Here is a 25312-nt window from a genome sequence, read left to right as displayed (position 1 = left end):
AGGATTGAGCAGGATGACTTGGACGCGACTCCAACATCGCCTGTTCACCACCTCCGTCTGGCTTCGACATGAAAACCCTTTAGTAGGCTTGCCCCTCCTGCGTATTTTCTGAACGAGGGCTCAGCTTCTCCCAGGGATTGCCGCGCAAGTCCGCAGGGCCGGGCGCGCCTCAGATACCTCGACGCGGAGGTCCCATCCAAAAACGGGCTATACCCCATGTACGAAAAGTGGTGGTGGTGGCTAGTGGCAAAGGAGGCGTTGGGAAAAGCACATTGGCAGGTATACATCGCCCTCGTAAGAGACAACTCAGGGAAGTTGACAATTGGTCCAGTAAATCTCGCCATGGCGCTTGCATTACATCGACCCTCGACGCAGCAGGCTCGACTGCGAGTCGGCATCCTAGACCTCGATATCTTTGGACCGTCGGTACCCAAGCTCATGGGACTCGAGCGCAGTGAAGAACCTCATTTGACCGCTGGTCCGTATTACTGTTCACGACTCAAGGACTATCGCTCATGTAGTCGGTTTGCGTAGGTGGGGCCCTGATACCTATGGTGAATCATGGTCTAGCATGCATGTCCATGGGGTTCCTCCTGCCGAGGTCTCCGTCAGGAGACACGTCTGAGGATACAGCTATCGTCTGGCGTGGACTGATGGTGCAAAAGGCCGTCCAACAGCTCCTTTTCGATGTGGACTGGCGGGCGGACGCGGGAAACGAAGCGCATACGCATGGGCCCGGACTGGACGTCCTGGTGGTGGATATGCCTCCGGGGACCGGTGATGTCCCATTGACATTGGGCCAGCTTGTGCAGGTGGACGGTATGCATATACGCGCTATGCAGAGACACTTCATGACTGATATCTGGTAACAGGTTCGGTCATTGTATCCACCCCGCAGGACGTTGCTTTATCCGACGTTCGCAAGGGGATTGCAATGTTCCGCAAGGTGTCCGTACCGGTGAGGAATTGTACCTCACGCCGATGTTGCTACTGACTCCAAATGTACGTCTAGGTAGCCGGAGTAGTACTTAACCAGTCACACTTCATATGTCCCTCTTGCTCGACTCATCACCCACTTTTCGGCTCTCCCGAACATTTCCGCCAAACCGTATTAGGGCTCGGAATTCCCGTTCTAGGCGAATTCCCTCTTGTCCCAGGAGTGAGCACCAGCGGTGACGCAGGGATACCCTTCGAACTCGCGCATTCTGCGAGCAATGAACCCGGTGCAAAGGAGTGGAAGGGGATCATGGCTAACGTCGCCGGAGACGTTCTGCGGTGGATAGGCTTGTGAGAAACCATTGCCGTAGCAGATCTTGTCTTTCGCAGCCTCGAGCCGATCATGTTACCATTGCCGATGCAATACATCGACTGGGCCGAGTGCGATATGAGCGATTCCCATCGAAGCAATGTGAATGTCCCATCGTGAAACGCATGTCATATGCAGTGGAATCGTAGAGCATGCCATGAATACAGTAGAGAAGAAGAGGATAGCAAAACAACGGTTTATACGACTGTGCCCGCGTTTGATGCAATACGCGGCCACAGGTCGGCCTGTGAACAGGATATGGTATAGTTAGCGGTCCGAACTTGACAAACAAACAGGTAGCAGACGAGGGTAGAGTAACAACGGCGGGTGAGACGAGAGATCACTCACGCATTCCTTCGCCACAGGCCCGGTGATAGCAGATCCTTTCATTTCACCCTTGGGGTTAACGATGACACCGGCGTTGTCCTCGAAGTAGAGGAAGACGCCATCTCGCCGGCGCCAGGCCTTGCGTTGGCGGACGACGACGGCGGGCATGGCTAGAGTAGACAAACAATCAGTATCAGAAGTAGTGAGGGACGATATTAAACGAGAGCCCCGTCCGTATCCATCAACACAAGCGCCGTATACCATCAGCCACATTTTCAACCGCGCTGGCTTAACCGGCCAATCTTCCTCCCTCCTCGCCCGCTTCCCGACATCCGACGCCCTCCACACTGAAGGATGAAACACGACAAAGGATCGAAGCTCACTCTTTTTCCTGAGCTCAGGCTTTCCCTTCTTCACAGACGCGACAACCATGTCGCCAACACCAGCATCGGGCAACCTGTTCAAGTGCGCGCCAGTCCCGAACGGCTCAATGACGAAGAGCGACTTGGCTCCGCTGTTGTCCGCGCAGTTGAGCACGGCGCCGGTGGGCAGACCCAGGGTCATGCGGTACTTGTTGCCGGAAGCGCCTCCACCTGGTCAAGTGAGCATATATTGTCGAGGGATCGAGAATCAGTACGAACCTGGATAGAACAAGACATGTTAGCGTCAGAATTGTGGCATGTGTCTCTGCAACGACGGCACGCACCTCGTTGAGCGGCCATTTTGTATTGGGAGTGGTCTTGAAGATGCGGAGATCGTGAGCGTACAGGCGGAATGTGCAGGTGGCTTGCAAGTTTATGTCATAGGGTCTCACGGTACCAGACACTTCTCGCCACGAAACGTCGACTACTTACAACCATACTCGCGTGCATTGTATTCCGTCTCAGGCAGTACTGCTAGCGCTTGAGATCCAGCCCTTCAGTTCGTGACGGGTAGAACATGCGTTCCAAACATTGCGTGAAATAAATTATATAGAATAATAACTATGTGGTATCCCTGCGAAGACCCTTCCGCTTTTGGCGCACGTCCCCACTCGCAACTTGAGACTCATGTCCGCCCGTGTTCGTCTTCTGCGTGCTAGCTTCGTCAATGTGTGGACGCTATCTCATGAGCGTGTCGACCGTGAATTCGCAGGCTTGATTGTTGGGGTCGGTCATGCATTCGTTTTATTCGCCTTCTATCGGGCCCTCGCTCTCTACAGGCAAAACAGAAAGCACAACCAATGAGACCGTCCATTCGCACAGCAGGGTTACAGTATGAATGAGAAAGCAGGGATGCATGGCTGTAGAAAGAAGAAGCAAGAAATGAAAAGCTTCACACCTCCGACTTGAGCTTCATCCTTCGGCTGTATCGCGCTCTCAATCGGCGCTCTTGCCTAGAGAATAGGATGAGATATAGCCCTGTATTATGTCCCAGGGGGCTGGGATCCTGCACCTACCATACGTCGTAAGCAAACATGCACGTCACAATGCCGCAGCCAACGATGAGCCCGGAGACGATGGGGAAGATGAGACCCCATGACCAGTAGTATAAGCTGATTAGCTGGCCGACATATCGCAGAATGACTTTGGAGGAAAGTTTTGCTGGGGAGCAACTGAGCAAGCAAATCCTGGCGCTGTATGAAGTATGTAACTACTTACATTCGCCCACTGTCCTTGTGCCAAAGTCGTACGGCACCTCAGCGATGCCATTGGGCGGCAGTGGTACTTTCAGTAGCAATTCGAGGGCAATCTTGAATCCTGTGGGGTTGATGGGAGCGGTGCGAAGGAACTATGGAGGTATCAGCGAGTGTGCTGCGGATAAGGCTATGCCAGGTATGAAGGCGGTCAACGGGTGCCGTAGGTACGCCCGCATCGTGCATAATGTCTGCTGGGAGACTTGTGACGTCGACACGGGTAACAGGACTCACAAATTCTTTCCTGATGCCAAAGAAACCCGTCATAGGGTCACTTGCAGTCGTGAGGGGCCGAGAGAGGATTCGAGCTCCCCAGGAGATAATCCGGCGATATATAGGCCAGTTCTCGCTCATATGGGTTCCTGGACCATATCGCGTTCCGAGTGCGAATGGAGTGGTCGGATCGTCCAGTGCGTCGATGACACGTTGCACGGCTTCCGGTGGGTGTTGTAGGTCTGCGTCCATTACCACCAAGCTGCCTCCCCTCGCTTCCTCGAAGCCCTTCAGCACCGCGGACGATAGGCCCTTCGCATCCGTCCGTACGATTATTCGTACGTTGTAGCCCTCCTCCCGCAGCTTCTCCACCTCCTCCACAGTCCCGTCCCTCGAGTTGTCGTCCACAATGACAATCTCCGTCACAGTGGGTTGGGTGAGTGCAGCGAAGGTTCTGGTGACTAGCGGTCGGATGTTGTCCCGTTCATGATACGTCGGCACTATGATGCTAGCATGTATGGTGTTCCTCGTCGGATCCGCATCGTCGTGCCCGGTATGCGGTGGAGTGTAGGTGCTGGACCCGCCGGCAAACAGGTAGAGATAGATGAAACATAGCAATAGGAAACCGGATACCAGCTGGAACGTGCGTTGGCGTATCACGTAGCGTATAATGGACAAGGCGCGGTTTCCCGCAGGTCTTGAGCGGGGCTGCATGCCAGAGGTGTCCGGGTGGTCAAAGGAATGTACGATCCAGCGAAAAGGAGAAAGTGAACGGTAGTATTATAAGGATGCGGGGCAGCCAGCGGAATCTGGATGTGACGTGGTCCAAACGCGCTGTTGCGTTGCACAGCTTTCGAATGGGATGAGGGTGGATATTCGGCGAATTTGTACGTGCTGCTGAAACCCGCAGTGCGTAGCCAAAGTCGCGCACAGCTGAAGTACGAACGATGCTTTTGTGGTTGTTGACTAACTAAAAGTACAGATGAACCCAGCGATACGATACGAGTAATAGCTTGGTATCGCTCGCTCATGGCCCTCCCGCCAGCGCAAGAATCCTCACCACACCTTGCTCCATCGCACTCATTAACACTCCGTGTGGGTTGCCGACCGGTAATGAAGGAATGATCGATGCGTCGAGAATGAACTGGAACGATGTCAGAAAACGTGATCACGATTCATGAGAGGAATGCTCACCAGGTTGTTCGTGTTGAACACCTTCGTGTTTTGGTCAACAACACCGGTGGACGAGTCGCTAGCAATCCTAGCTGAGCCGACCCAGTGGTTCGAATTCAGCGAGCCCGGATCGTAGTTGTTAACGTAGTCCTCGATAGTTGTCGTATTGTCAGGGGTAATAAGCGTCGCGCCGACTGCGTTATGGGTTTAGTTGGCTTTGCGCTCACGAAGTCCAATGATCGCCGTAGTCTCACCTTTCGGAGCCAAGGGAGCGATATCGTTGAGGGCTTGTATAAGCACCTGCTTGTCGATCGGGTCGGTGAACCAGGGGTTCACGAGCGGGGTGCCACGAAGGGCAGCGTCGATCCCAACGCGGCCGCGAGAGGTGATACCCTGGGAGAGGTATACGGTGATCGTCCAGATCTGACTGACGTTGTACGGATACACGGTGGTAACCGATGCGGCGCCAGGACGGACGGTTCCCTGAGAATAGCGAGTCTTCTGGTCGGAGCCAGTGTACGCGCGCCAGAAGTTCAGCTTAGGCGAAGCGCCGGCGAGGATACCAGTCTGGCTGCTGAGATAGGCCTGTTGGTCTGCTTGTGGGGGGCCAGTCCAGACATCGGCCCAGTTGTCGTAGGAGTCTACGCTGGGGTGGGTGAACACCAAGTTGATCGACGGGTTGTCCTGGACGTTGTAGCCAAGTTGGGGGAGGTTGATGAAATCCGAGGAGGGAGGCAGGCGCGATGCGGCATCCGCGTTGCCTTGTACGACAGCGATCATATCCGAGGGACCGATGCCGCTCTGGAAGAGGATACGGGGTGTGCCGAAGGAGCCGGCAGAGAGGATGACACGCCCTTTGGGGGTGAGCGGAATGATGCCGTTGGGACCGAGCGACGTGTCGTTGGTCTGCACACCGGTGATCTGGGAGCCATTGCGAACTAAGTTGGTGACCAATGTGTTGAGGACGAGCTTGAAGTTCGACCGAGGAAGCGCCGTCTGCAGATACGTCGCAACGGGTCCGCCACGCTTACCATTGACGAACTGAAGGGAAAAGATCGGTTAGCCGAAGGCGGACAAGATTAGGCTGTACAATCAAACATACGTCGAAGGCAGCGTAGCCATAAGCGTGGTCCTTCTGGTTAGGATGATCGTTGATGGTCAGGTTCGTGAAACCTTGCGTGTTGAGCATCTCTCCGACGAGCACGGACGTCTGCTCGAGGTAACGCTTGCCGTCAGGCGATGGGTGGTCTGTGCTTGGCAGGCGAGCAGTCATCTTCGCTGTGTATGGAGCGTGGTTTGACCAAGAGCTAGGCCAACCTAACGTCGTACTGAAGTCGGCGTCCATCGGATACCAATAAAGAGCACCGTTGATGGAAGCCCCGCCGCCAAGGAGGCACCCAGCGAAGGTTGTGATATCTGAAAGCAGCAGTAAAGATCCGCAAAACAATGTGGTTCTTTCAAGAGTTACGCACCTTTGCACCACCAGAAGGGGTTACTGTCTGTGAACAGTGACTCGAACTGGCCTGGAATATCGAATTTGGTGAAGTTCTTGCCGGCGGCTGCTACCCAAGGAGCAACGTAGTTTCCGCCGGTCTCTGCCGTAGACGGCCCACCACGTTCGATGAGGAGTACCTTCTTTCCGGCTTCGGAGAGGCGGTCTGCAGCGATGATACCTCCGTACCCAGCTCCGACGATGATATAGTCGTAAGGCGTCTGGAGGAATCGAGCGGTAAGCATCTGGATGCGACCATCGCGGTGTGGCTTACAGCGGTGACGGTTGGGGTAGTCGTCGTCGTCGTCGTCGAGGTAGACGTGGGGGAGCTGGTGGAAGTGGGTCCGGTCGTGACCGTTCCGCCGCTGAGGTACGTGTCGTAGTTGGCGCTGTGAGCGTTCGCTACGTTTTCGCCCCAGAAGCCGACTAGAACAGGTGATGAGCGGGTATCGAAAACATCAAGCACAGGACATCCGTACAATCGGTATGCTCATCGAACGTGCTTTGAGGGTCCGACGGGTCGTCGACGCCAACGTCGGAGTAAGCCCAAGCGAAGACAGAGACAGAGGTTTGCGTGATACTGCCGCCAGACCAGCTCGTGCAATTTTGGCACCTGTACACCCATTTCCAATGCGTGGAGTTCACCGTCGTGTATGGCAAGGTCGTGAGGATAGGGCCGTCGTATTCGGTAGGCTGGACATAGCCGCTGGCGAACAGCGTCAGAACGAGGCTATATGCATATGCAGACGGGAAGCACGTACGTGGTGTACCGCGTGGAGCTCACGATGGAGTTGCCGTTGGGCCACGCTACGAGCAACAGATCGCCAGCCATGGCACCGCCGAGAGCGAGGCCTATCCATTTCGCGTCCACGGGCGCCAAAATTTCGCCAATAAATTCGTCGCCGGTGGTGCTTTCCGGGAAGACGAAGCCATAGCTCACGCCGTGGACGGGCTCCTGGAGACCTTGGAAGGTGATGCCATTGTTCGGATCGGTGAAGGAGGTACTCGTCTGCGCGAGGACTATGAAGCGGCAGAAATCAATATGAAGATACCGGGGAAGGAACCGCCGGCGTACCAGAGCCTACAAGGGGTAGCAGGCCGACTAACAGCCGTCCAAGCATAGTGACGCGGAATGAGCAGAAGGATGGGTTTGTCAAGAACAAATCCCCGCCACCACTTCGCTTTTAAAGACGATTCGGAACCCCCGACATCCGGAGCAGGACCACTGCATCATTTCGCACTCATGTGGTGAAGCCGAGAAACCTCGGAGTCTCTCAGACCAGACAACATGATGTCTGAGTAGAAACCTAGGAACGCGTACCGCTGAGTCGTCGTACTAGCGGAAGCACGTCGGGATGTACCTACCACGCGTGACCACATTTAAGCCTAAGTCAAGCTACTATCGAAAATCCCCGAGGTTAAAGGACTGATGTGTAGCGGGGAGAAAAAGTCGGTGTCCTAATGCGGTTCCCGGGATCCAGTCGCGTGCCTCGGATTCCTCATATTGCCGGATCGCAACGCGACGAAGGACTCAGACGAAGCTTACGACCGACGGCGAGGATGAACCGATCTATGTCCGACTTTTGGTATTGCAACGGAGCACCTGTCTGAGGCGACATTGAGACCGGTTCCGTATATACCAGGATGAAAACAAGCATACCATGAGCTTGTTTGAATGAAGAACATTCTGTATGGCAATCAGCCTCTTGCTGACCGAGCTGAAGTCATAGTCGGGGGTATAGCTTCAAGAAGACTTCCAAGTTTCATCTGAATCATCTGGAGATAGCGTTCTGCTTCCTATGCTTATCGGGCTTCGGCACCAGGGCGCGTCTCTCAGCGATGGTGTGGACGGGCATGGAGGATGTGGACGCGGTGCACAACAGTGGAGGACCAGCGCCTCGCCTCGACTGTCGAAAATACGAATATCCTTGCCACGTGCTCATCGGGGCACATGTGGCAGAGGCGCCCAGCAAGCCTCTCCTCGCCTTCACTCGCTGGTAGCCGCGGGTCTGTTCTGCCACTGCAAAAGGCCCGCTCGTCACCGAGCGCGCCGTCAGAGCTTTATAGGGCATCCCTGAGCGGCCAGCGAGCCAAAACGCGTCCTTTCTTTACCCCCTTCATCTCTTCATATCTTCCAATTACTCGTCCCAGGGACAAGGTCCTCCCACGTAACGGCTTCTAATCAACGCGACTGAGGCGCGACTTGAAGCTTGTTTTGAAGCGCCCAGAGTACTACCGGTCGAAGACGACTAGTCGAGCACCTCGCCTTGAGCATGTCCGCGTTGGCGTCTTCATCTAATGCAGCTGGGTCATCGACCGCCGCGCAGAACGGACAGGCTGTAGATACTGCCGATGATAAGAATAAGTACGCACATCGCACTGGTACCAACGTCGCACGTTTTGATTACATGTTCGTGTAGCAGCAGCGTGGTGATCAAAGTGGGGATGGTAGGCGATTCGCAAATCGGGAAGACGAGCTTAATGGTGAAGTATGTGGAGGGAAGCTTCGACGAGGATTATATTCAAACACTTGGTATGCGCATTTTTCGTCCTCACTCCTATCGACTAGCTCACGCCATACAGGCGTGAACTTCATGGAGAAGACCATCAGCGTGCGGCGAACGACGATCACGTTCTCGATATGGGATCTCGGAGGCCAGCGCGAATTCGTGAACATGCTACCACTCGTGTGCAATGACGCGGTGGCGATCCTTTTCATGTTTGACCTATCGCGGAAGTCGACGCTCAACTCGGTGAAGGAGTGGTATAGGCAGGCACGAGGCTTCAATAAGGTACGCGTTTCCTTGATTGCTGTATACACGTTGCTCATATCATCGAAACTGCAGACGGCCATCCCCTTCCTCATTGGTACCAAGTTCGACACCTTCGCTACCTTCCCGCGAGATGAGCAGGAGGAAATCACGAAGCAGGCATGTCTCATCTTCCTCTGATTATGTTACGATCACTAACTCGTACCCTTCAGGCGAAACGGTTCGCGAAGGCGATGCATGCATCACTGATCTTCTGTTCAACCTCGGCGTCAATCAATGTACAGAAGATCTTCAAGATCGTGCTTGCGAAGGCGTTCGATCTCAAATGCGTCATCCCCGAGATCGAAGGTGTCGGGGAGCCCATACTCATCTACGTCGATGTATGAGTGTTAGGAACCTGCGAGTCTGTCATCCTGCCTCCACACCGTTGACGTGGGTAGACGGAATGCGACGCGTTCCTGGTTCTTGCGGCACGCTGCCACAGCCCAGACACTCCCGTTTCGCTCCTGAGCGGGTCTTGTATGCACTGTCATGCGCGTCCAATCGCCGCCCAACATCTTAGGTGACTGAGGCCCGAGCAAGTTGCCGAAGACCTCTCGTCCCTCGCCTCCACTCGATCCCATCAGCCCGAACGGACTGTCATACCCTACCTGCCTCCATGTCTTCGTGTTGTTGCTCGCGCTTTGCTGTCTCGCTGGTTTTCATCGCATCCCTCGCCACATCGTCCCTTGCATCGCTAATTTTAGAAACCCCTCATCTTAGCTATGTTCAGCTTCAATCCCCTCCTCCGACCGCCCATCCGCTTTGTGTTCCACGTCATTTATTCCCCTACATGGCTTCACTCGTACCTAGTACGTTCAATCCACATTGCGTCCCACTTTCCTCGTCCATTCGGATAATACTGCACCCTCTTGTACTCGTAGTAAGCACCTAAGGAATACCTCATGGGCTGCCGGTTGCGGGTAGTTCCCCTGCGAATATCCGCACGGGGAAAAGGAAGGCGCGTTTATGAAGACTATGCATCTCGCAAAGAGCTTGCATACGAGCTGAATACATTTGATTTAACAATTTCAAGCCGTGTTCATAACGATCAGGATAGGTACGTATACACATGGTATATAGGATATCGGTAGGGACATCGAGGGTCAGGCAGCTTGACCTGGGCAAACCGATGTACAACGTAAGCTAGCAATGTACAATGTGGTATCACTATTCGTCCTGGTATCGGGAATGATCATACCAGGAATTCGGTCTTCGTTGGACGTAGAGTATCGTTCATATGCACTCTCAGCTGACGTCATATCGTCAACCGCGCGACATGCCTGACCTGCGCAGGACCTCGAGCGACCACGCCATGGTACGCGTTCCAATCTTGCGAAGAATGTTCGACTTGAGGAGGTACTGTCCGATATAATGCGTTAGCGTGCATCGGATATCATAAAAGGAGTCTTCAATCACCCGCAATGAATCTCCTCTTGATCGCGCGATTGGAGTCCGGAACATCCTCCATCCTCCTCTTCTGATCTCTGTTCTTCGTAGCAACGTTGATGTCGTCGTATGTCCCACAGAAATCGGCGCAAGTCGGGGTAGAAGGTACTTTGCCCTCCTTCCGCAGATAGGAATACGCCATGTACGCAACCTCATCTAAGGTTTTGTAGTAACGATTCCACATCTTGTCTGTCCCCTCGCACTCGCTGAATACATGCAGCGTCCTCGCCGTAAGCCCGTGTAAGATCTTGCGACGCTCGTCGTGGTATATGGATCCGGGCCAAGCCACCAGGTTCAAGCGTTGAGCTTGCCTCCATAGAGGCGCGTTCTCGCTAACGAGCGCGCGCCATACGACGGCTGCTGCTATATCTTGTGACCCAAAGGAGCGCTTCGGCTTGGAAAGCATCGAGGAAACCCTCTCGATTAATTGGGCATAACATGTATCCCACTGTGGCACACGCTATCGAAGATGGTTCAATGCTTGCGCAAGCGGTCATCAAACGAGTAGCACTCACTGCATACTGGACAGCATCGTTGTCGATACTATTGAGAACGTGGCAGAGGTAGTCGTAATCAGCGTGATCTCGGAATTCCTATATGGCAGGAGAATGGATCGTATGCTGCTTCAAAGCAAGTAGGTAATACTCTTACCGGCCTACCGGCCTCTGCCCGCGGGGTTGAAAGAGGAGGGTACGGAAGGATACGGAGTTGGCGGTGCCAGAGAAGGAATGCGGAGGTTGAGGCTGCAGCGGCCTGAAGTGCCTCGCAGAGATCTTCGAGTGTCCTATACGCGACATCGGCATGGGACAACCAGCGCTCCTTAGTTTGATAGGCAATGTCTGCGTAGAGATGCCTTTCTCCGTTGACGAGAGCTCGCCAAGGCGGTTCGTCGAGGCCCGCAAGCATGTCCCATACGACGGCCATGCCTATATCCTCTGGATCCACGCCTTTGGCGTTCCATGTTAGTTGGAAGAACCTTGCAGCTTCTTCGTGATCCTTGGCGAGATATTCGTCCCATAGCGGCTTAAAACGTGATTGGTACTTGCCAAATACGGCGCAGGGCGGCGTCACTCACTATCTCCTCGACACGGTCTTCCAGGTCTCGCATGGACTCCATGAAGATTTGTATACAATCTGCGTCGTTGATACGAGCGTTGTACGTCATCACGGCAGCAGAGGCAGAACGGTACCGGCAGATTCTATGGCTTCGAACTTCATACCTGTCCTGAACAGTCGCGGTACTTAAGGCCTGCACTGAACAAGGAACTTGTCAACGCTACGGCTCGCGTGCGTGACGAAGAGCCATGGGTGAACAAGGAGCGTATGATGCTGTAGTTTGTGTGCGCGACGGTGCAACATGGACCCACAGAGTATCTATGACCAGCCGAGACGCACGTCCCGATTCCTTTCCAGGCGAACAAAGAGGGATTCGGGCTTGGCCGCATAACGCGAGAGCATCGTGGAGCGAAAGCACCACGGATGGCCCAAATCCCATAGAGCTTGCATATCTGCGTCTGGATAACTGCCTCAGTATGCGGCGGGTATATGGCTTGTACGTCGGGTATAAACTGACTACATACCGATTTGTCCCTCGAAGCAGGTCCTGGCTGCGTTGTCAACTTGGGTTGCTTATCGCCATGACTAACAGCGCGCGACATCATCGGAGTTCATGAGCAGATCCTGAAGCTGATAAGTGACTGAACATCGTCTGAGCCGCGTCTCCATACATCGATGAAAACAGCTGCGTTGACGACTTCGGAAGCAGAAGGGCCCGGCCGAGACAAACACTGCCAAATGCGGCGACAAGAACTAGCCACCCTCGGTTCATGACGCGAGGGCCCGCGTAGACGCGTCAATGAGGTGAATTGTGTGTTGGACACAAGATCTAAGCAGCAGGAGTCAATTATAATTACGATCGAGTGATCTAAATACGGTAGACTAAGTACTTGGTAATGAATATACGTATCTACTGATAGTACAGTGCGGCGGCAGGCTGCACACAGATGGGCCCGACGTCCATGTAGCTCGACCACTCCTCACGTTGTTGACCATCTCTCAGCCCGTACTCTTCACCTACAGCACCCTTATCCTCATCTTCATCCACATCTACATCCGCATCCTCATCCTCATCCGTGCTGCTACCATCCTCTCCCTCTCCCTCTTCCTCTTCCTCGTCCTCGTCCTCATCCTCGTCCTCATCCTCATCCTCATCCTCATCCTCATCCTCATCCTCATCCTCATCCTCATCCGCATCCTCATCCTCATCCGCATCCGCATCTTCATTCACCGCGGCCTCGATTTCCCACAACTCACGAGCCAAGTCCCGCACCTCCTCGTCAGTCCCTCTCCAATACGCGCGCTCGGGCTGCGCATCCACCTTGTCACGCCAAATCATCAATCCATAGGTCGCCGCCGCCGCCGCCATAAGCGCTAGCTGGTTATTCTTTTGGCTTTCCTGACCTCTATCGCCGTAGTGCCGGAAGAGACTGTGCGCGTGACGAGCAACATGTCGGAAGATACCGCGGTCCCGTTCGCAACGGTACTGCGGCGAAGCAGGCTGAAGCGACTCCACGCGATGCCAGTATGGGGCCTCGGGGCGGGCAATCATCTCCCAGAATGCAGCTCTTCCAATGGTTTCTGGGCCCCTCGGTAGACCGTCAGGCATGCGAATATAAGAGGAGGCGATCTTGGGTTCTTTGATTGAATGGTCATTCCTGACCCTCTGGGGAAAGTAAAAAAAAGGAGCAATCAGAAAGAGGCTGAGTGGACATCGGTTGGATCGTACGAACCTTCCAGATGTCGATATTGGCCTCGATGAGATCGATGGTTTCAAGGAAAATACGGTGAGCCTCGATGAAATTGATTCTTTCCTGACGAGTTGCAGACATGGGGGCGAGGAGCGTTGTGACGAGATATGAGGAGTGCCAGTCGATCATGACTCCTACGATATAAGTACGCCGATGAGTGATTACATGAACAAAGCGCCCATGAGCGGCATAATTAGTGGGCGTCTGTGTATGAGACGGCGAGCCCTTGGTCGTCGTTGGCGTTGCAGATCCGCCAAGAAAGGCGTACGATGTCCAGATTCGGGCGGACAATAAGAGTCCACAACGTCCCTGTGCCTTCTTCTTCCGAGATGAGCACCAGGCCGCGACGGGAGCTGGCTCCGGAGACGAATCGCGTGGAGACCAGTACAAAGACGCGTAGATCAATCCGATGCCGAAAGCTAGTGAAACGCAATACCACGGACCACGGTAACAGCCGTAGAATTGAGCAAGCAGTGTATTCCTGCAGACTGATTGTGCGCAGACACGTTCACGGCCTGTGAGAGCTTCGGATTGTGAGCTGTGCGCATGCAGCGACGCATACCGGGAGCGACGGGGTCGATCGCTCGCGATTATGATTCACTTGTCCGATGTGAAAGCCACCGTTTCCATAATCGTCACCGTGAGCCATCCCTGCCTCACGAAGGCCGAGAACGAACCAGGGCTCAAGTAAGTATGAACTCGACGAAATACAAGGACGACGTTGTTCAACGGTTGTTGTTCGCTACCGGAAGCTACCGGATCTCGGCGAACGCCGAACTGCACCTGACCTAAAAGTAGCATAGCCACCCGCCCGGTTTTCGAATCCGCTGGATTCAAGCTGAGCGAAGATCCTGAACTCTTGGTTTGGGGCTCACCGTCCTGTTATTCGTTGAAATACTGCACCAAGACGCAACCACACATATTTGAGCCGATACTCCACCAACTTCCCGCACGACTTTAGCTCGGCGCTTTACTCTGGACCACCACTTGCCATGAACTCCAACGACCTGTTTTCTTTTCTGGACGGAGCTCCTGAGGAGCCTGAAGTCGACGAGGTAGAGGAGGATCTTGAGGAGCAGCAGGAACGCGAGCACGATGCAATGCAAATTGATCGGATCGCTTCTCCGGACGGGGGCGCGAAACGCAAACTAGACGGCGATGCACCGGAATCCCGGACGGCCCATGAGATACCGCCGAAAAAACCACGTCTAGCGTCTCCAAAGCCGGTGGTCGTAGACGAGTTCGAGACGGAGGCGAAGCGCGAGGTTGACGCCAGTGCGGGGTTGACGGGTGCTAGTGTTGAGGAGGGATCGCGGCTTGAGTTGCGGCACCAAGTAATTACTCTCAATACTATTCACTCCAACATGAGCTCATACCATCCGTTGTACATGTGCCTAGGTCAGGCATCAAGTTGCTGTGCCCCCAGGATATCCCTACGTTCCCATTTCACAACATGTCCCACCCGCCAAGCCTGCCCGGACCTACAAATTCACGCTGGATCCTTTCCAGCAGGTCTCGGTGCACGCGATACAGAGAAACGAGAGTGTACTCGTCTCGGCCCACACTAGTGCGGGGAAGACAGTTGTTGCCGAGTACGCGATCGCACAGTGTTTGGAGAGGAAGCAGAGGGTTATATACACCAGTCCTATAAAGGTACGTACGATGACCCCAATCTAGTATCCGAACGGAGCTTGAATACGCGCGTATAGGCGCTCAGTAACCAGAAATACCGTGAAATGCTTGCGGAATTTGGGGACGTGGGGCTTATGACGGGCGACGTGACCATCAATCCTTCCGCAACCTGTCTTGTTATGACCACCGAAATTCTGCGTTCGATGCTTTACCGTGGCTCCGAGATAATGCGTGAAGTAGCATGGGTCATCTTCGACGAAATTCACTATATGCGCGACAAGGAGCGAGGTGTCGTCTGGGAGGAAACGATCATCTTACTTCCGCACTCCGTCCGGTGCGTTTTCCTCGTGGTTTTCGTATTTATAAATCATCCTGACGTGTTACCCATGTTAGATATGTTTTCCTATCCGCCACGATACCGAATGCGATGCAGTTCGCTGAGTGGATTGCGAAGAGCCATGAACAACCCTGTCACGTAGTCTACACAGACTTCCGACCTACACCGTTACAACACTACCTATTCCCGGCGGGCGGCGAGGGCATATATCTCGTGGTGAACGAGAAAGGCGAGTTCAGGGAGGACAATTTTAGCAAGGCCATGGGCACGTTGGCCGAAAAGCAGGGCGAGGATCCAGCAGACCCGAAGAGTGGCGGAAAAGGCAGGAAGGGAAAGACGAAGAAAGGTGGAGACAAGAAAGGTGCGTAGGTGTGCCAGGTAACAGAGGCGCGACCCGCTGACCGGCAGATTAGGGCCTTCGGATATCTCAAAGATCATCAAGATGATCATGCTGAAGAACTACAACCCGGTCATCATCTTCGCATTCAGCAAGCGCGAATGTGAGGCTCTCGCGCTGCAGCTGAGCAAACAGGAGTTCAACACCCAGGACGAGCAGGACCTAGTGACAAATATCTTCAATAACGCCATCGAGAACCTTGCGCCCGCCGATCGCTCCCTTCCGCAGATCACCAATTTATTACCTTTGCTCAAGCGAGGAATCGGTATCCATCACGGAGGCCTGTTGCCCATCCTCAAGGAAGTGATTGAGATTCTCTTTCAAGAGGGTCTGATCAAGGCGCTCTTCGCCACCGAAACGTTCTCCATCGGCTTGAACATGCCCGCGAAGACGGTCGTTTTCACCGCAACACGCAAGTTCGACGGGCGTGAATTTCGGGATTTGTCGTCTGGAGAGTATATCCAAATGTCGGGTCGCGCGGGTCGACGAGGTCTCGACGATCGCGGTGTGGTCATCATGATGTGCGACGAGAAGCTCGAGCCTGCGGCGGCGAAGAACATGATCAAAGGCGAGGCCGACAGGCTCGATTCGGCGTTCCATCTGGGGTACAACATGGTGCTGAACTTGATGAAGGTCGAGGGCATCAGCCCGGAGTTCATGCTCGAGCGGTGTTTCTTCCAATTCCAGAACCAGGCAGGTGTTCCGATGTTGGAAGATCGTGAGTTACACCTGGCGTACAGCATCGATCTTACATGATAACCCCCGACCGTAGAACTGAAGAAGGAAGAAGAAGCGAGAGACGCAATTGTGGTGGAGGATGAGAAGGCCATTGCCGAATACTACCAGTGTAGGCAGCAGCTTGACCAGATGTCAGCCGACTTCCGGGAGGTAGTCACGCATCCTACGTACAGTCTACCATTCCTCCAGCCTGGGCGATTGGTCAAGGTCAAACACAAAGACCTCGATTTCGGTTGGGGAATCATCATAAACTATCAAAAGCGTCTCCCGCCCAAGGTAATTGACGTTTGTCACTTCCGGTGTACCATATGCTGAACTGCTATCACGCTCACAGAACCGACCAATGCCCAAATCCGAAGAAATTCCTCCGCACGAGCAGTACATCCTGGACGTGCTTCTCAATTGCGCTACTGGCTCTGCCTCCTCCCTCCCTAAAGACAAGTCCTCCGTCACCACCTCTACTCCCGGAGGAATTCGGCCCTGTAAATCCGGCGAGAAGAGTGAAGCGCTCGTTGTGCCCGTCCTCCTCAGCACCATCGACGCGATTAGCCACTTGCGCATATACCTACCAAAGGACTTACGCCAGCCTCAGGCAAGGGAGACCACTTGGAAAAGCGTGTTGGAGGTGCAGAAGCGGTTTCCAGACGGTATCCCGCTGCTGGATCCAGTGGAGAACATGAAGATTGACGACGCCAAGTTCATGGAACTCATCAAGGTAAACGACCTTGTCACCTTGTTATTGTTCATGAACTAATGTCTGCTCGGTGCTCAGAAAATCGACACGCTCGAGAAAAAGATGTTTTCAAGCCCACTCCACAAGGATCCGCGGTTACCCCAGCTCTACTCGGCGTATGCCAAGAAGGAGGAAGCCCGAGAGCGGATACGTGCCCTCAAGAAGCGCATACAGGCGACGAACGACGTGCTGCAACTGGAGGAGCTCAAGTGCCGCAAACGGGTGCTGCGCAGGCTAGGGTTCACGAACTCGGCCGATATCGTGGACATGAAAGGACGTGTTGCTTGCGAGATCAGCACTGGGGACGAGTTACTCCTGACGGAGCTCATCTTCAACGGTGTCTTCAACCCGCTGTCTCCTGAGCAGTGCGCCGGACTGCTCAGCTGTTTTGTCTTCACTGAAAAGGTGTGAGCCATCCATCCTTGTTCGTCACTAGAGCTGACGTGGTTTCTCAGAGCGAACAAGTGACGAAGTTGAAGGAAGAGTTGGCCGCGCCGTTGCGTGTCATGCAGGAGATCGCGAGACGGATAGCTAAAGTGTCACAAGAGTCCAAGCTTCCCGTGGTCGAAGACGAATACGTTTCTTCCTTCAAGGTCGAGCTAATGGATGCCGTAGTGCAGTGGTGCCGGGGCGCGTCGTTCTCGGACATCCTGAAGGTGATTGAATGATCGCCATCGCCCTACGACACGCACACTAATGCCGGTTCTGCTTATAGCTAACGGACCAATTCGAAGGCAGCTTGATCCGAGTGTTCAGGCGCCTACAGGAGCTGCTGCGCCAGATGAACCAGGCCGCCAAGGTCATCGGGAACACCGAGCTCCAAGAAAAGTTCGACAAGGCATCCGAGATGCTCGAACGCCCGAATTCAGTCATATTCTGCTCGTCATTGTATTTGTAGACCATTTCTCACGGATATCATCGTGTATGCTCGGGCCAGGACGTGAGGGCCTGGCGCACAACAGGCTGTATGCATCTAGGGGGGACTCAAGGCATAAATGGGCATGTGTAAACAGCGCATTCCTCGAGAGGGTTGACTATGCCTTTGGTCCATTCTAGCGATGTTGGTACATACATGATGAGCTCGGAACCCAAGGAAAGCAGCAAGGATAGATCATGTTGATATGCGTCCAATATGTGGCTCCTCCCATCAGCAGCTCACCCCTTGTGTCCAGACGCCGGCGGCCCCACCAGCTGGAAAGTTGATCAGTCGATATTTTTTTCATTGCACGGGTTCGATTTCCGCGCTTACGAGTGTCGCCTTCAGTCCACCACTTGGCGGTCCAGAGGAAGCCACCGTACGTGACCGACTGGCCTCCGGTGTAGGCGACCGCGCTGTTCCACGCCGCCACGCCGGCGCAGGTGAGCGATCCGCCCGTCGACGACGTCGTGGAGGTCGCGGGGGTGGTGGTCTGGGCCGTGGTGGTGGTCGGAGCAACGGTGGTGGTTGCGGGCGCGGTGGTGGTTGCGGCGGTAGTAGAAGTGGTGCTCCCGGCCATGTTGTTACGGATGTTATCCCATTCGCTGTCGGGGTAGCTGGTGGCGTAGAGATCAGTACCATCCCGTGGTTCATGAAAAAAACAAGACAGTCTCACTTGATGTGATTCTACGATAATGAATGGATTGACCATCAGCGCAGGCTCGCGGCATCATCTCGATGGACGGGACAGTACCTGAGTTTGGTCGAGAGCACTGTAGGCCTGGTGGCTGGTTCCCACCAAAGAGTCGGTGCCCACCTTATCCGTCGAGAGCTGTCCGTAGTTCAGCATCACCAGAGACCAGGTTCTGGCGGACACGACTTACGTCCCAGAACTGAAAAGCAATCAACGCACTGAAAAAATGCCTGAAGTGAGGGGAAGCACTCACCATGGAGCCCGCAAGGCCTTTGTCCATGACATACTGGGTCTTCAGCTTGACGATGTCGGGAGTATCGTACGATACAAGTTCCTTCTTGCTGCTGTCGTACGAGTAGCTGCTAATCTCCGTGACGTTCTCAAAGACCTGGGCACCGGCGATGGGCAGGTCCTTGTAGCTGTAGATTCCCGCCTGGATCGAGCCAGGGCCAATCTGAGGTTACATCAGGGTGTGAGCAATCAGGCTAATGGGCTCCAGTCGGGTGAAATCGTACGCCGTCGTATGGAGAGCCCATGCCGGCCGTGTTCTCGAAGGCGTGGCCGTACAGAGGCATGCCCAAGTTGATCTTCGACGGAGTAGCCCCGTTGGCGAAGTACCACTGAATGGCCGCGTCGGTACTAAAACCGGTGAGGGCACCACCGTAAACGTTATCTTGAGGAGCGGTCTGCGTGGAAAACGTGAGTTGATGGTCGGAGGGCAGCAAAATCGCGCTTGCTCACGATGTTGGAGAAGGAGCCAGAGTAATCGTAAGCCTGCAGCGGACACCTCATAAATGAGGGCAGCTTCTAGCTGTCGAGTAGGTAAACGCTTACCATCAGGTTCCAGTATGTGAGTGCCTTGTCCATCTGAGGGACGACGTAGTATTGATAGTTGGCGGGACCAGCGGCGACAGCAGCCTGATAGTGGCGTGGGCAATACGTTCTCCCATGACGGCTATGATACTCACCGTAAGCTGATACGGCACGGTGTCACCGTTCTGCGTGGCCAGGGTATCGAATGCGGACCGCAGGGACGTCAGGAGATCCGCGAATCCCTGTCCCTCGGCAGCGTTTGCGGGGTATTCAAAGTCGATGTCACTGCGCGCAGACCGTCTCCGCCTCAGTACCAATGCCTGCTGCGCGTTCATCCGATCCCTCCACTCACATGCCGTCAAACCCGAGGTTCTGGATCATGGAAACCGCGGAGGAGACGAACGTGGCACGCTTCGTGGCGTCGGTGACGAACGAGAAGTGGCCGTCCTGCGAGTACGTCCATCCGCCGATGGAGAGGAGCGTCTTGATGTTACGGTTCGCGAGCTTGATGAGGTAGAGCTGCTTCAGGCAACCGTAGAGGTTGTTGCCCGTGTCATCCCAGCTGTCGCCGTCGAAGTGTTTCTGTAGTACGGGATCGGTCAGATCGTTGACCTAGTCTTTCATGGAGCGAAGGACCGACCTGCTCGTCCGCGTACGAGTCGGTGAGGACAATCGTGCCCGTGTCCGGCTGGACATCAGCGAACGCGTAGATGATGTGGGTGAGGTCTTCCGGAACGATGTCCGTAGGTTCTGTTGAAGGCCGTCAGCAGAGTTCGCGGCAAAGTGGAATAGGTAACATACGGAAATTGGCTCCGTAGATCCCCCTGGATTCCGGTGGAACGCGATCAGCTCGTGGCAACGGGGACACCGCGGATCACGCACCAGTTCGTGAAGTAAGCTGCCTGCACCTTCGCCGTCGCGCGCTTGTGGATGACATGCGGCGTGACGTTCTCCGTGGGAAAGACGTTAGGCGCGCTCTTGTAGTTGTCCGGTCGGCGCATGACCTCGGTAGCTTGCACCGCTGCCGTGAAGGCGAGGCCGAGACAAACGAGGGCTCGCGTGCAAACCATGCCTGTCGTCGGATTCGAGAACGTTGAGGGTGCAGTAATCAGTCGACGGATAGACTGATGGTAGACTGTGTGGATAAGGTGGGAAGGGGAGGCTAGGGTGAGGGCGATAGGATGAGTGAGATGGTGAGGGTAGAGTGAATTGATGCGAGCGCACGAGCAATGTGTCTCGGGTGTACGGGATGTCAAACGTCAGTTCGACGTCGCGATGTCGAAGTGTCGGGTGTCGGGCGGATGTCTCGGTTTCAGTCCGGGGCGACCGCGCTCTCGCTCTCGCACTGCGTCGGCGGGAGAACGGACTGCGAGCCTTTTGTACCCGGCCCCCCTGGTATCTCGTCGAATTTGACGTCGCGATGCGTTCCGTATCTCGTGAGCGTGGCCATGCCGCATCAGCGCGAGCAGCATGGTCGAAGGCCGGCGGCGGGTCACGCGCGGAAGGTCGGAATGCAGGATGCTCGCGGGTTCGGGCGAGGTATAATCGATGAGCGAGGCGCGCGCTATCCGGTGCAGGAAGAGAGGATTTGGAAGGTCGGCTTTTGCGCGAACTCTGATGCTGAGGCCTCCCGCCCGCATGTGTTTTGACGTGAATGTTGCCGCGCGCGAAAGCGGCAAGATTGGATTGTCTCTCGATACTCGCATAATGGGGAAGGACGGTCGGAGAAGCGCGCGCAGGGTTCCGGGAGCGATGCGTAACTGGGGACGTGCGCGCGATAGCCAAGGATAAGTCCGGTCGGGGATCTGGTCACAGCCGTGCGTATCGATCTGCGAGAACAGAAATAGCACCAAGGCGCGTCGAGACCTCGGCGTACGTCCAGCGACGTGAAGCCGCGGCTCATCCTCGTCGGTAGTCCTTCAATGCGAACCTTATCGGGCATTCCACCGAGAGCTATACTTGATTCGAGGGGTCGAGCTGGCGGTGAAGCCGTCACGAGACGTTGAGCTCGGGGGCAACGGCCAACAAAACCCTAGCACGGGAGAGGCTCTCCAATCGCTTCTCAAAGTCCGATATGGATGATTCAGTTCCGGTGGAAGCTATGGAGGAAAGGGAAGGCATGAGACCCGGTTCCCCGGAAATACGCGGGGCCGGCCTACATCCCAACCATCAATCAAAATAGACCTCAGATAAGGGTTGAAAAACGGACATACGAAGGCACCCGGAGAGGCCGAGGGCCGGGGTGTCATACTGCCCTTGGAAGGGGGAAACCCTCTGACGTATGCGGTCGATTTCACTGGATCGGGCATGGGATTTTTCGACCCAGGCGACGCATGGATAACGCCGATAAGGCTCCGCCCATGAAGGGGATGAGCAGCTGGAAGGTTAGGTTGGTTTCATTGCATCAAGACCGCTCGTCGTCGTGACCCCATCCGCGGATATAGATAGGTTCATCGCCGAGGTTTAAAGCACCGAGACCATTGAGGTTGACCAGTGTTGAGTTGCCGTTCCTCTGTATGAGACAAACAAGAATCGCGGGCATAAGGTCGGGAAGTCAAGAAGACGCGCCAACCATGCGCTGCGGCAGCCACAAGAAGCGTAGATGAAGGTCAAGTTATCAGCTGTGCTCGGGGCCTGTTATCAGGTTCAGATGCTCTGGCACGTAGATTTCCTCGAACGGACCGAGCAGAGTCGCGAGTCTCGAACCGAAATGGACTCATTCCTCGAAGAGCGCTGACTATCCACTGGTGGTGGTCAGGGATAGACGTGGCGCAATGTTCGGGTTAGGGTTACGCATCGGTTAGCCTAGTGTTGCCGCCAAGTTGAGTTGAAGTCAATTCCAACTCAACTCAACTTGCAAAAACGACAACTCAACTTGGCTTGTGGGCCTCGAGTTGGACTTGCGTGAGCTTGCGAGTTGGCACTGCTGTTATCCCACGTTCAGCGACACTACCGATTGGTCCATGCAGAGAATTGGTTCACACGATGAAAACGTGGCCTTGGCTGAACGGCTTGATTGTCAGGGTGCCAAACATTGACTTGCCACAGCTCAATGTCGCCGCTAGGTCCGGTCGCAGGGTGGGAAACTGTCCGCCGACTCGCAAGCTGAACTCACAAATTGGCTTGTCGTAACTTGATAATCAAGTTATTGCAATTTTGTCGACTCGGCTCGACTCAGCTTGACTTGCGGCAACACTAGGTTAGCCTCTCCCGTTGCGCTCGAATTCGCTGCAGCACCTTGCCCAGTCACCAACGTTCTATACTTGCCCATCAAGCTCTATGCCGTGCGGCCGTCATTCAATAACCCCCATCTTTGCGAATCGTGATATAGGTATCGCTGTTGCCTGGCGCGTAACGTCCTCCCCGTCGTTCTCCCCGCTCTCTCTCCAGCAAAAACTGCAGCATCCGTGGTCGCCGGTACTATACCAAACAGGACGATCCAGCTCTTCAACTTGAACAAACCGATCGGATCCATGGACGCGCATGGTGCATTCGACACACCGTCTCGAGGCGAAACGTCGTCATAAGCGCCCAAACTCAAAACGCGACACAGCCATTCGGACGCAAGCTCGGACCTTCCGGACCGCGCCAAATCCATTCAATGCGACCTGCTTCCCCGCACACTTGACCCGGTCTCGCGTACCCCCAGGATCCTCCGCGCACGTTCGCGGCACGCTCGCCGACGTCGGGAGATGACGAGAAGTATGACGGGCGATACGGACAACGGGTCCGGTGTTCCGACCCATAATGTCATCGGGCCAAGAGGTTCCATCCAATGCTGAGGGGGGGTATATAAATTCGCAAAAGGCGAGCCCACGATACCTCTTCGTCAGGCTTCGACTCCCATACTTACCCTTTCTTTATTCAGCTCTAGACCAGCCGACTCGAGAGAACGATGCTCAGAACGCTATTTGCAGCGTGGGCGACGGCGACGGCGCTCTTCGCCTGGCCGCCTCACGCCGCCTCCCACCACGGCGGGCAAGCGCCCGACCCCGCCTGCGTCGTGCCCCTACCTCCTCACGGAACACGACGCCGCACCCGCCATCCTCTCCACCTTCCGCCGATGCGGGGGCACAACCCGTCCTCCTCGCGCCCGCGCACCGTCCTCTTCCTCAACGCGCACCCTACCCCGTCCGGTCCGTCATGAAACACCCCCGGGCTGTCCAAACGTCCACGTCGAACCCTCCGCGGAACCCTGCTCTGGGACACGGACATCCCGGTACTGGCTCGCCCCACTCCCTGCCCGTCCGGGTAACCAGAACCCAGTCCCTCGGCGTGGCTGTTCGGGCGGGGAGAACGTGACCGTGGACGGACACGGGTAACGGCACGCTGGACGGGCAAACGGCCAGGTCTGGTACGACTTTCGTGAACGGGACGAATAACTAATCCCGGGAGGCCGCACCAGATCACGTTCACGGGGATCGAGAACGCGGCGGTGAAGAGGCGTGCGGTTCGTGCAGAGCGCAGATGTGGAGAGTGTTTGGGGTAGTGGTGGCTTTCTTGGGGCATGGTGGGGTACGGGAGACGCTGACGGGCGAGAGGACAGGACGACGACGATCATCCATTCGGAGAACGTCCTGCTCGAGGATATTTACGTCAACAGCACGGACGCGAAGCAGGCCGTCGGGTTTGACTTTTCGTCTCTCAACGTGAGTTTCTTCGTCGTGAGGCGGCTTCTACGGCCTCGCTCACGTTTTGGGTGCAGACGGATGGCGTGGACACGGTATATGTGAACAACGTGACGTTCCGGCGATGGATCGTCGACAACGGCGACGACTCGATCGCGATGAAGGCGAATAGCACGAACATCCTCATCGAGGACTGCGCGTTCTACACCGGTCTCGGCGTCGCCATCGGCAGCATCGGGCAGTACGGTCAGTGCCACTCCCCGCCCCCGGTTTTTCAAAGAAGAACGGACAGCCGTGCTGAGACACACGATCTGTAAAAAAAACAGAGGGCGCGTTCGAGACGATCGAGAACGTGACGGCGCGGAACATCTCGATCCACCACATGCGCTACGGCGCGTACGTCAAGACCTGGACGGGCGTCTCGACCGGCTACCCGCCCAACGGCGGCGGCGGCGGCCTCGGCTACGCGGCCAACGTCACCTTCTCCGACTTTGCCCTTCACAACGCGTCCGGCGTTTTCGGGATTCACGCAGTGCACGTCGTACAACGGGGGGCGCAGGGGCAACTGCGACACGGCCGCCGTTCCACCTCCGCGACTTTCACGCTCCGGAACTGGGACGGGCACGGCGGTGAGCGACGTCGTGGGGTCGTTGCGGTGCAGCGCGGCGAGCCCGTGTACGGGGATGAGGATCGAGGGGATCATCGATATACTGGACACGGTGAACAATACGGCGCCGAGCCAGTATCTGTGCGACAGCGTCGTGGACCCGGTCGGGTTCAACTGCACGGGGGCGCCGTGGGGTGAGAACAACCGGTGACCGGTGATGAGCGAAGGATGTGAAACGACAAAAACACATAAGAATCTGTAAACTCATAGCGAGAATAGCGTACCCAATCGAGTTCAATAGCGATGCTGCTCGAACCAAATTGCAAAGCTACAGCCCGACTTGGAGGCGCGACCTCCATCCGAGGGCGAACACCCACACCGCCACCCCCGCACTTGGCCGCTGGTCACGCCGTCGCCTCGAATACGACCGACGGGCCGCCTCGCCTCGCGCTGGAGCCTCTTCGGGTCAATTGAGTTGGCCGCCTCGGGTCTGCGCCGAACGCTGCAGTCAAAGGACCGCACAGGGTTCGCGTCATGTGGCCTCCGCACCCGCCGCTGCCCGTGG

At 55.5% G+C, this 25312-nt stretch overlaps 10 protein-coding genes across 10 annotated transcripts; 4 read left to right on the top strand and 6 right to left on the bottom strand.

Annotated features, from left to right (window-relative positions):
* Nucleotides 1–13: 13 nt before the first annotated feature.
* PUNSTDRAFT_74690 (P-loop containing nucleoside triphosphate hydrolase protein) lies at nt 14–1291 on the top strand (the record flags this gene model as incomplete). Its single annotated transcript, XM_007387267.1, has 6 exons — nt 14–82; nt 135–279; nt 332–478; nt 535–819; nt 873–958; nt 1013–1291. 6 exons carry the CDS (start codon nt 14–16, stop codon nt 1289–1291), a joined length of 1011 nt encoding a protein of 336 aa, XP_007387329.1.
* Nucleotides 1292–1503: 212 nt separating this feature from the next.
* On the bottom strand, nt 1504–2355 carry PUNSTDRAFT_115933 (ribosomal protein L14b/L23e; the record flags this gene model as incomplete). Its single annotated transcript, XM_007387266.1, has 4 exons — nt 1504–1551; nt 1655–1803; nt 2017–2226; nt 2340–2355. 4 exons carry the CDS (start codon nt 2353–2355, stop codon nt 1504–1506), a joined length of 423 nt encoding a protein of 140 aa, XP_007387328.1.
* A 592-nt stretch (nt 2356–2947) lies between these two features.
* On the bottom strand, nt 2948–4235 carry PUNSTDRAFT_115932 (uncharacterized protein; the record flags this gene model as incomplete). The annotated part of the gene is made up of 4 exons (XM_007387265.1): nt 2948–3008; nt 3072–3216; nt 3274–3403; nt 3543–4235. The coding sequence occupies 4 exons, from the start codon at nt 4233–4235 to the stop codon at nt 2948–2950; spliced, it is 1029 nt and encodes a 342-aa protein (XP_007387327.1).
* Nucleotides 4236–4463: 228 nt separating this feature from the next.
* PUNSTDRAFT_107198 (cellobiose dehydrogenase) lies at nt 4464–7317 on the bottom strand. The gene is made up of 9 exons (XM_007387264.1): nt 7262–7317; nt 6948–7206; nt 6666–6892; nt 6461–6612; nt 6167–6407; nt 5797–6110; nt 4949–5735; nt 4716–4888; nt 4464–4665 (listed from the first exon to the last, which is right to left on the bottom strand). Exons 1-9 carry the CDS (start codon nt 7305–7307, stop codon nt 4549–4551), a joined length of 2316 nt encoding a protein of 771 aa, XP_007387326.1. The 5' UTR covers nt 7308–7317; the 3' UTR covers nt 4464–4548.
* An 863-nt stretch (nt 7318–8180) lies between these two features.
* On the top strand, nt 8181–9884 carry PUNSTDRAFT_54915 (small monomeric GTPase). Its single transcript, XM_007387263.1, has 5 exons — nt 8181–8551; nt 8607–8719; nt 8770–8978; nt 9033–9116; nt 9170–9884. Exons 1-5 carry the CDS (start codon nt 8460–8462, stop codon nt 9341–9343), a joined length of 672 nt encoding a protein of 223 aa, XP_007387325.1. The 5' UTR covers nt 8181–8459; the 3' UTR covers nt 9344–9884.
* Nucleotides 9885–10090: 206 nt separating this feature from the next.
* Nucleotides 10091–11610, bottom strand: PUNSTDRAFT_145922 (uncharacterized protein; the record flags this gene model as incomplete). The annotated part of the gene is made up of 5 exons (XM_007387262.1): nt 10091–10358; nt 10416–10905; nt 10961–11038; nt 11097–11468; nt 11521–11610. 5 exons carry the CDS (start codon nt 11608–11610, stop codon nt 10255–10257), a joined length of 1134 nt encoding a protein of 377 aa, XP_007387324.1. The 3' UTR covers nt 10091–10254.
* Nucleotides 11611–12411: 801 nt separating this feature from the next.
* Nucleotides 12412–13929, bottom strand: PUNSTDRAFT_145921 (uncharacterized protein; the record flags this gene model as incomplete). The annotated part of the gene is made up of 2 exons (XM_007387261.1): nt 13235–13929; nt 12412–13167 (listed from the first exon to the last, which is right to left on the bottom strand). The coding sequence occupies exons 1-2, from the start codon at nt 13379–13381 to the stop codon at nt 12412–12414; spliced, it is 903 nt and encodes a 300-aa protein (XP_007387323.1). The 5' UTR covers nt 13382–13929.
* A 334-nt stretch (nt 13930–14263) lies between these two features.
* PUNSTDRAFT_54914 (antiviral helicase) lies at nt 14264–18113 on the top strand. Its single transcript, XM_007387260.1, has 10 exons — nt 14264–14586; nt 14651–14905; nt 14962–15218; nt 15278–15582; nt 15635–16336; nt 16391–16632; nt 16691–17071; nt 17129–17494; nt 17545–17745; nt 17805–18113. Exons 1-10 carry the CDS (start codon nt 14353–14355, stop codon nt 17985–17987), a joined length of 3126 nt encoding a protein of 1041 aa, XP_007387322.1. The 5' UTR covers nt 14264–14352; the 3' UTR covers nt 17988–18113.
* A 123-nt stretch (nt 18114–18236) lies between these two features.
* PUNSTDRAFT_122390 (uncharacterized protein) lies at nt 18237–20662 on the bottom strand (the record flags this gene model as incomplete). Its single annotated transcript, XM_007387259.1, has 14 exons — nt 20395–20662; nt 20314–20336; nt 20153–20262; nt 19865–20094; nt 19668–19797; nt 19534–19617; nt 19441–19473; nt 19215–19385; nt 18953–19153; nt 18890–18898; nt 18760–18837; nt 18682–18692; nt 18339–18622; nt 18237–18280 (listed from the first exon to the last, which is right to left on the bottom strand). The coding sequence occupies exons 1-14, from the start codon at nt 20580–20582 to the stop codon at nt 18237–18239; spliced, it is 1596 nt and encodes a 531-aa protein (XP_007387321.1). The 5' UTR covers nt 20583–20662.
* Nucleotides 20663–23407: 2745 nt separating this feature from the next.
* PUNSTDRAFT_137613 (pectin lyase-like protein) lies at nt 23408–24945 on the top strand (the record flags this gene model as incomplete). The annotated part of the gene is made up of 4 exons (XM_007387258.1): nt 23408–23643; nt 24059–24161; nt 24218–24386; nt 24467–24945. 4 exons carry the CDS (start codon nt 23408–23410, stop codon nt 24943–24945), a joined length of 987 nt encoding a protein of 328 aa, XP_007387320.1.
* Nucleotides 24946–25312: the final 367 nt, after the last annotated feature.

The sequence above is a fragment of the Punctularia strigosozonata genome (genome assembly GCF_000264995.1).
Source record: "Punctularia strigosozonata HHB-11173 SS5 unplaced genomic scaffold PUNSTscaffold_13, whole genome shotgun sequence".
Lineage (NCBI taxonomy): Eukaryota > Fungi > Basidiomycota > Agaricomycetes > Corticiales > Punctulariaceae > Punctularia > Punctularia strigosozonata.
Note: the sequence above shows the minus strand (reverse complement) of the source record. Positions and strands in the feature narration are given on the sequence as shown.

Excerpts from the sequence above, each read along its gene's own strand:
- PUNSTDRAFT_107198 (XM_007387264.1), bottom strand. The coding sequence starts at position 7,307 with ATGCTTGGACGGCTGTTAGTCGGCCTGCTACCCCTTGTAGGCTCTG. Across the intron at positions 6,613-6,665 it reads GTTCGATGAGCATACCGATT|TCGGCTTCTGGGGCGAAAAC; the intron begins GTACGGATGTCC and ends CACCTGTTCTAG. Across the intron at positions 4,666-4,715 it reads TGTTCAACACGAACAACCTG|TTCATTCTCGACGCATCGAT; the intron begins GTGAGCATTCCT and ends ACATCGTTCCAG.
- PUNSTDRAFT_54915 (XM_007387263.1), top strand. The coding sequence starts at position 8,460 with ATGTCCGCGTTGGCGTCTTCATCTAATGCAGCTGGGTCATCGACCGCC. Across the intron at positions 8,979-9,032 it reads AGGCACGAGGCTTCAATAAG|ACGGCCATCCCCTTCCTCAT; the intron begins GTACGCGTTTCC and ends TCGAAACTGCAG. Across the intron at positions 9,117-9,169 it reads AGGAGGAAATCACGAAGCAG|GCGAAACGGTTCGCGAAGGC; the intron begins GCATGTCTCATC and ends CGTACCCTTCAG.
- PUNSTDRAFT_54914 (XM_007387260.1), top strand. The coding sequence starts at position 14,353 with ATGCAAATTGATCGGATCGCTTCTCCGGACGGGGGCGCGAAACGCAAA. Across the intron at positions 16,337-16,390 it reads TGTTCCGATGTTGGAAGATC|AACTGAAGAAGGAAGAAGAA; the intron begins GTGAGTTACACC and ends CCCCGACCGTAG. Across the intron at positions 17,746-17,804 it reads CGTTCTCGGACATCCTGAAG|CTAACGGACCAATTCGAAGG; the intron begins GTGATTGAATGA and ends TTCTGCTTATAG.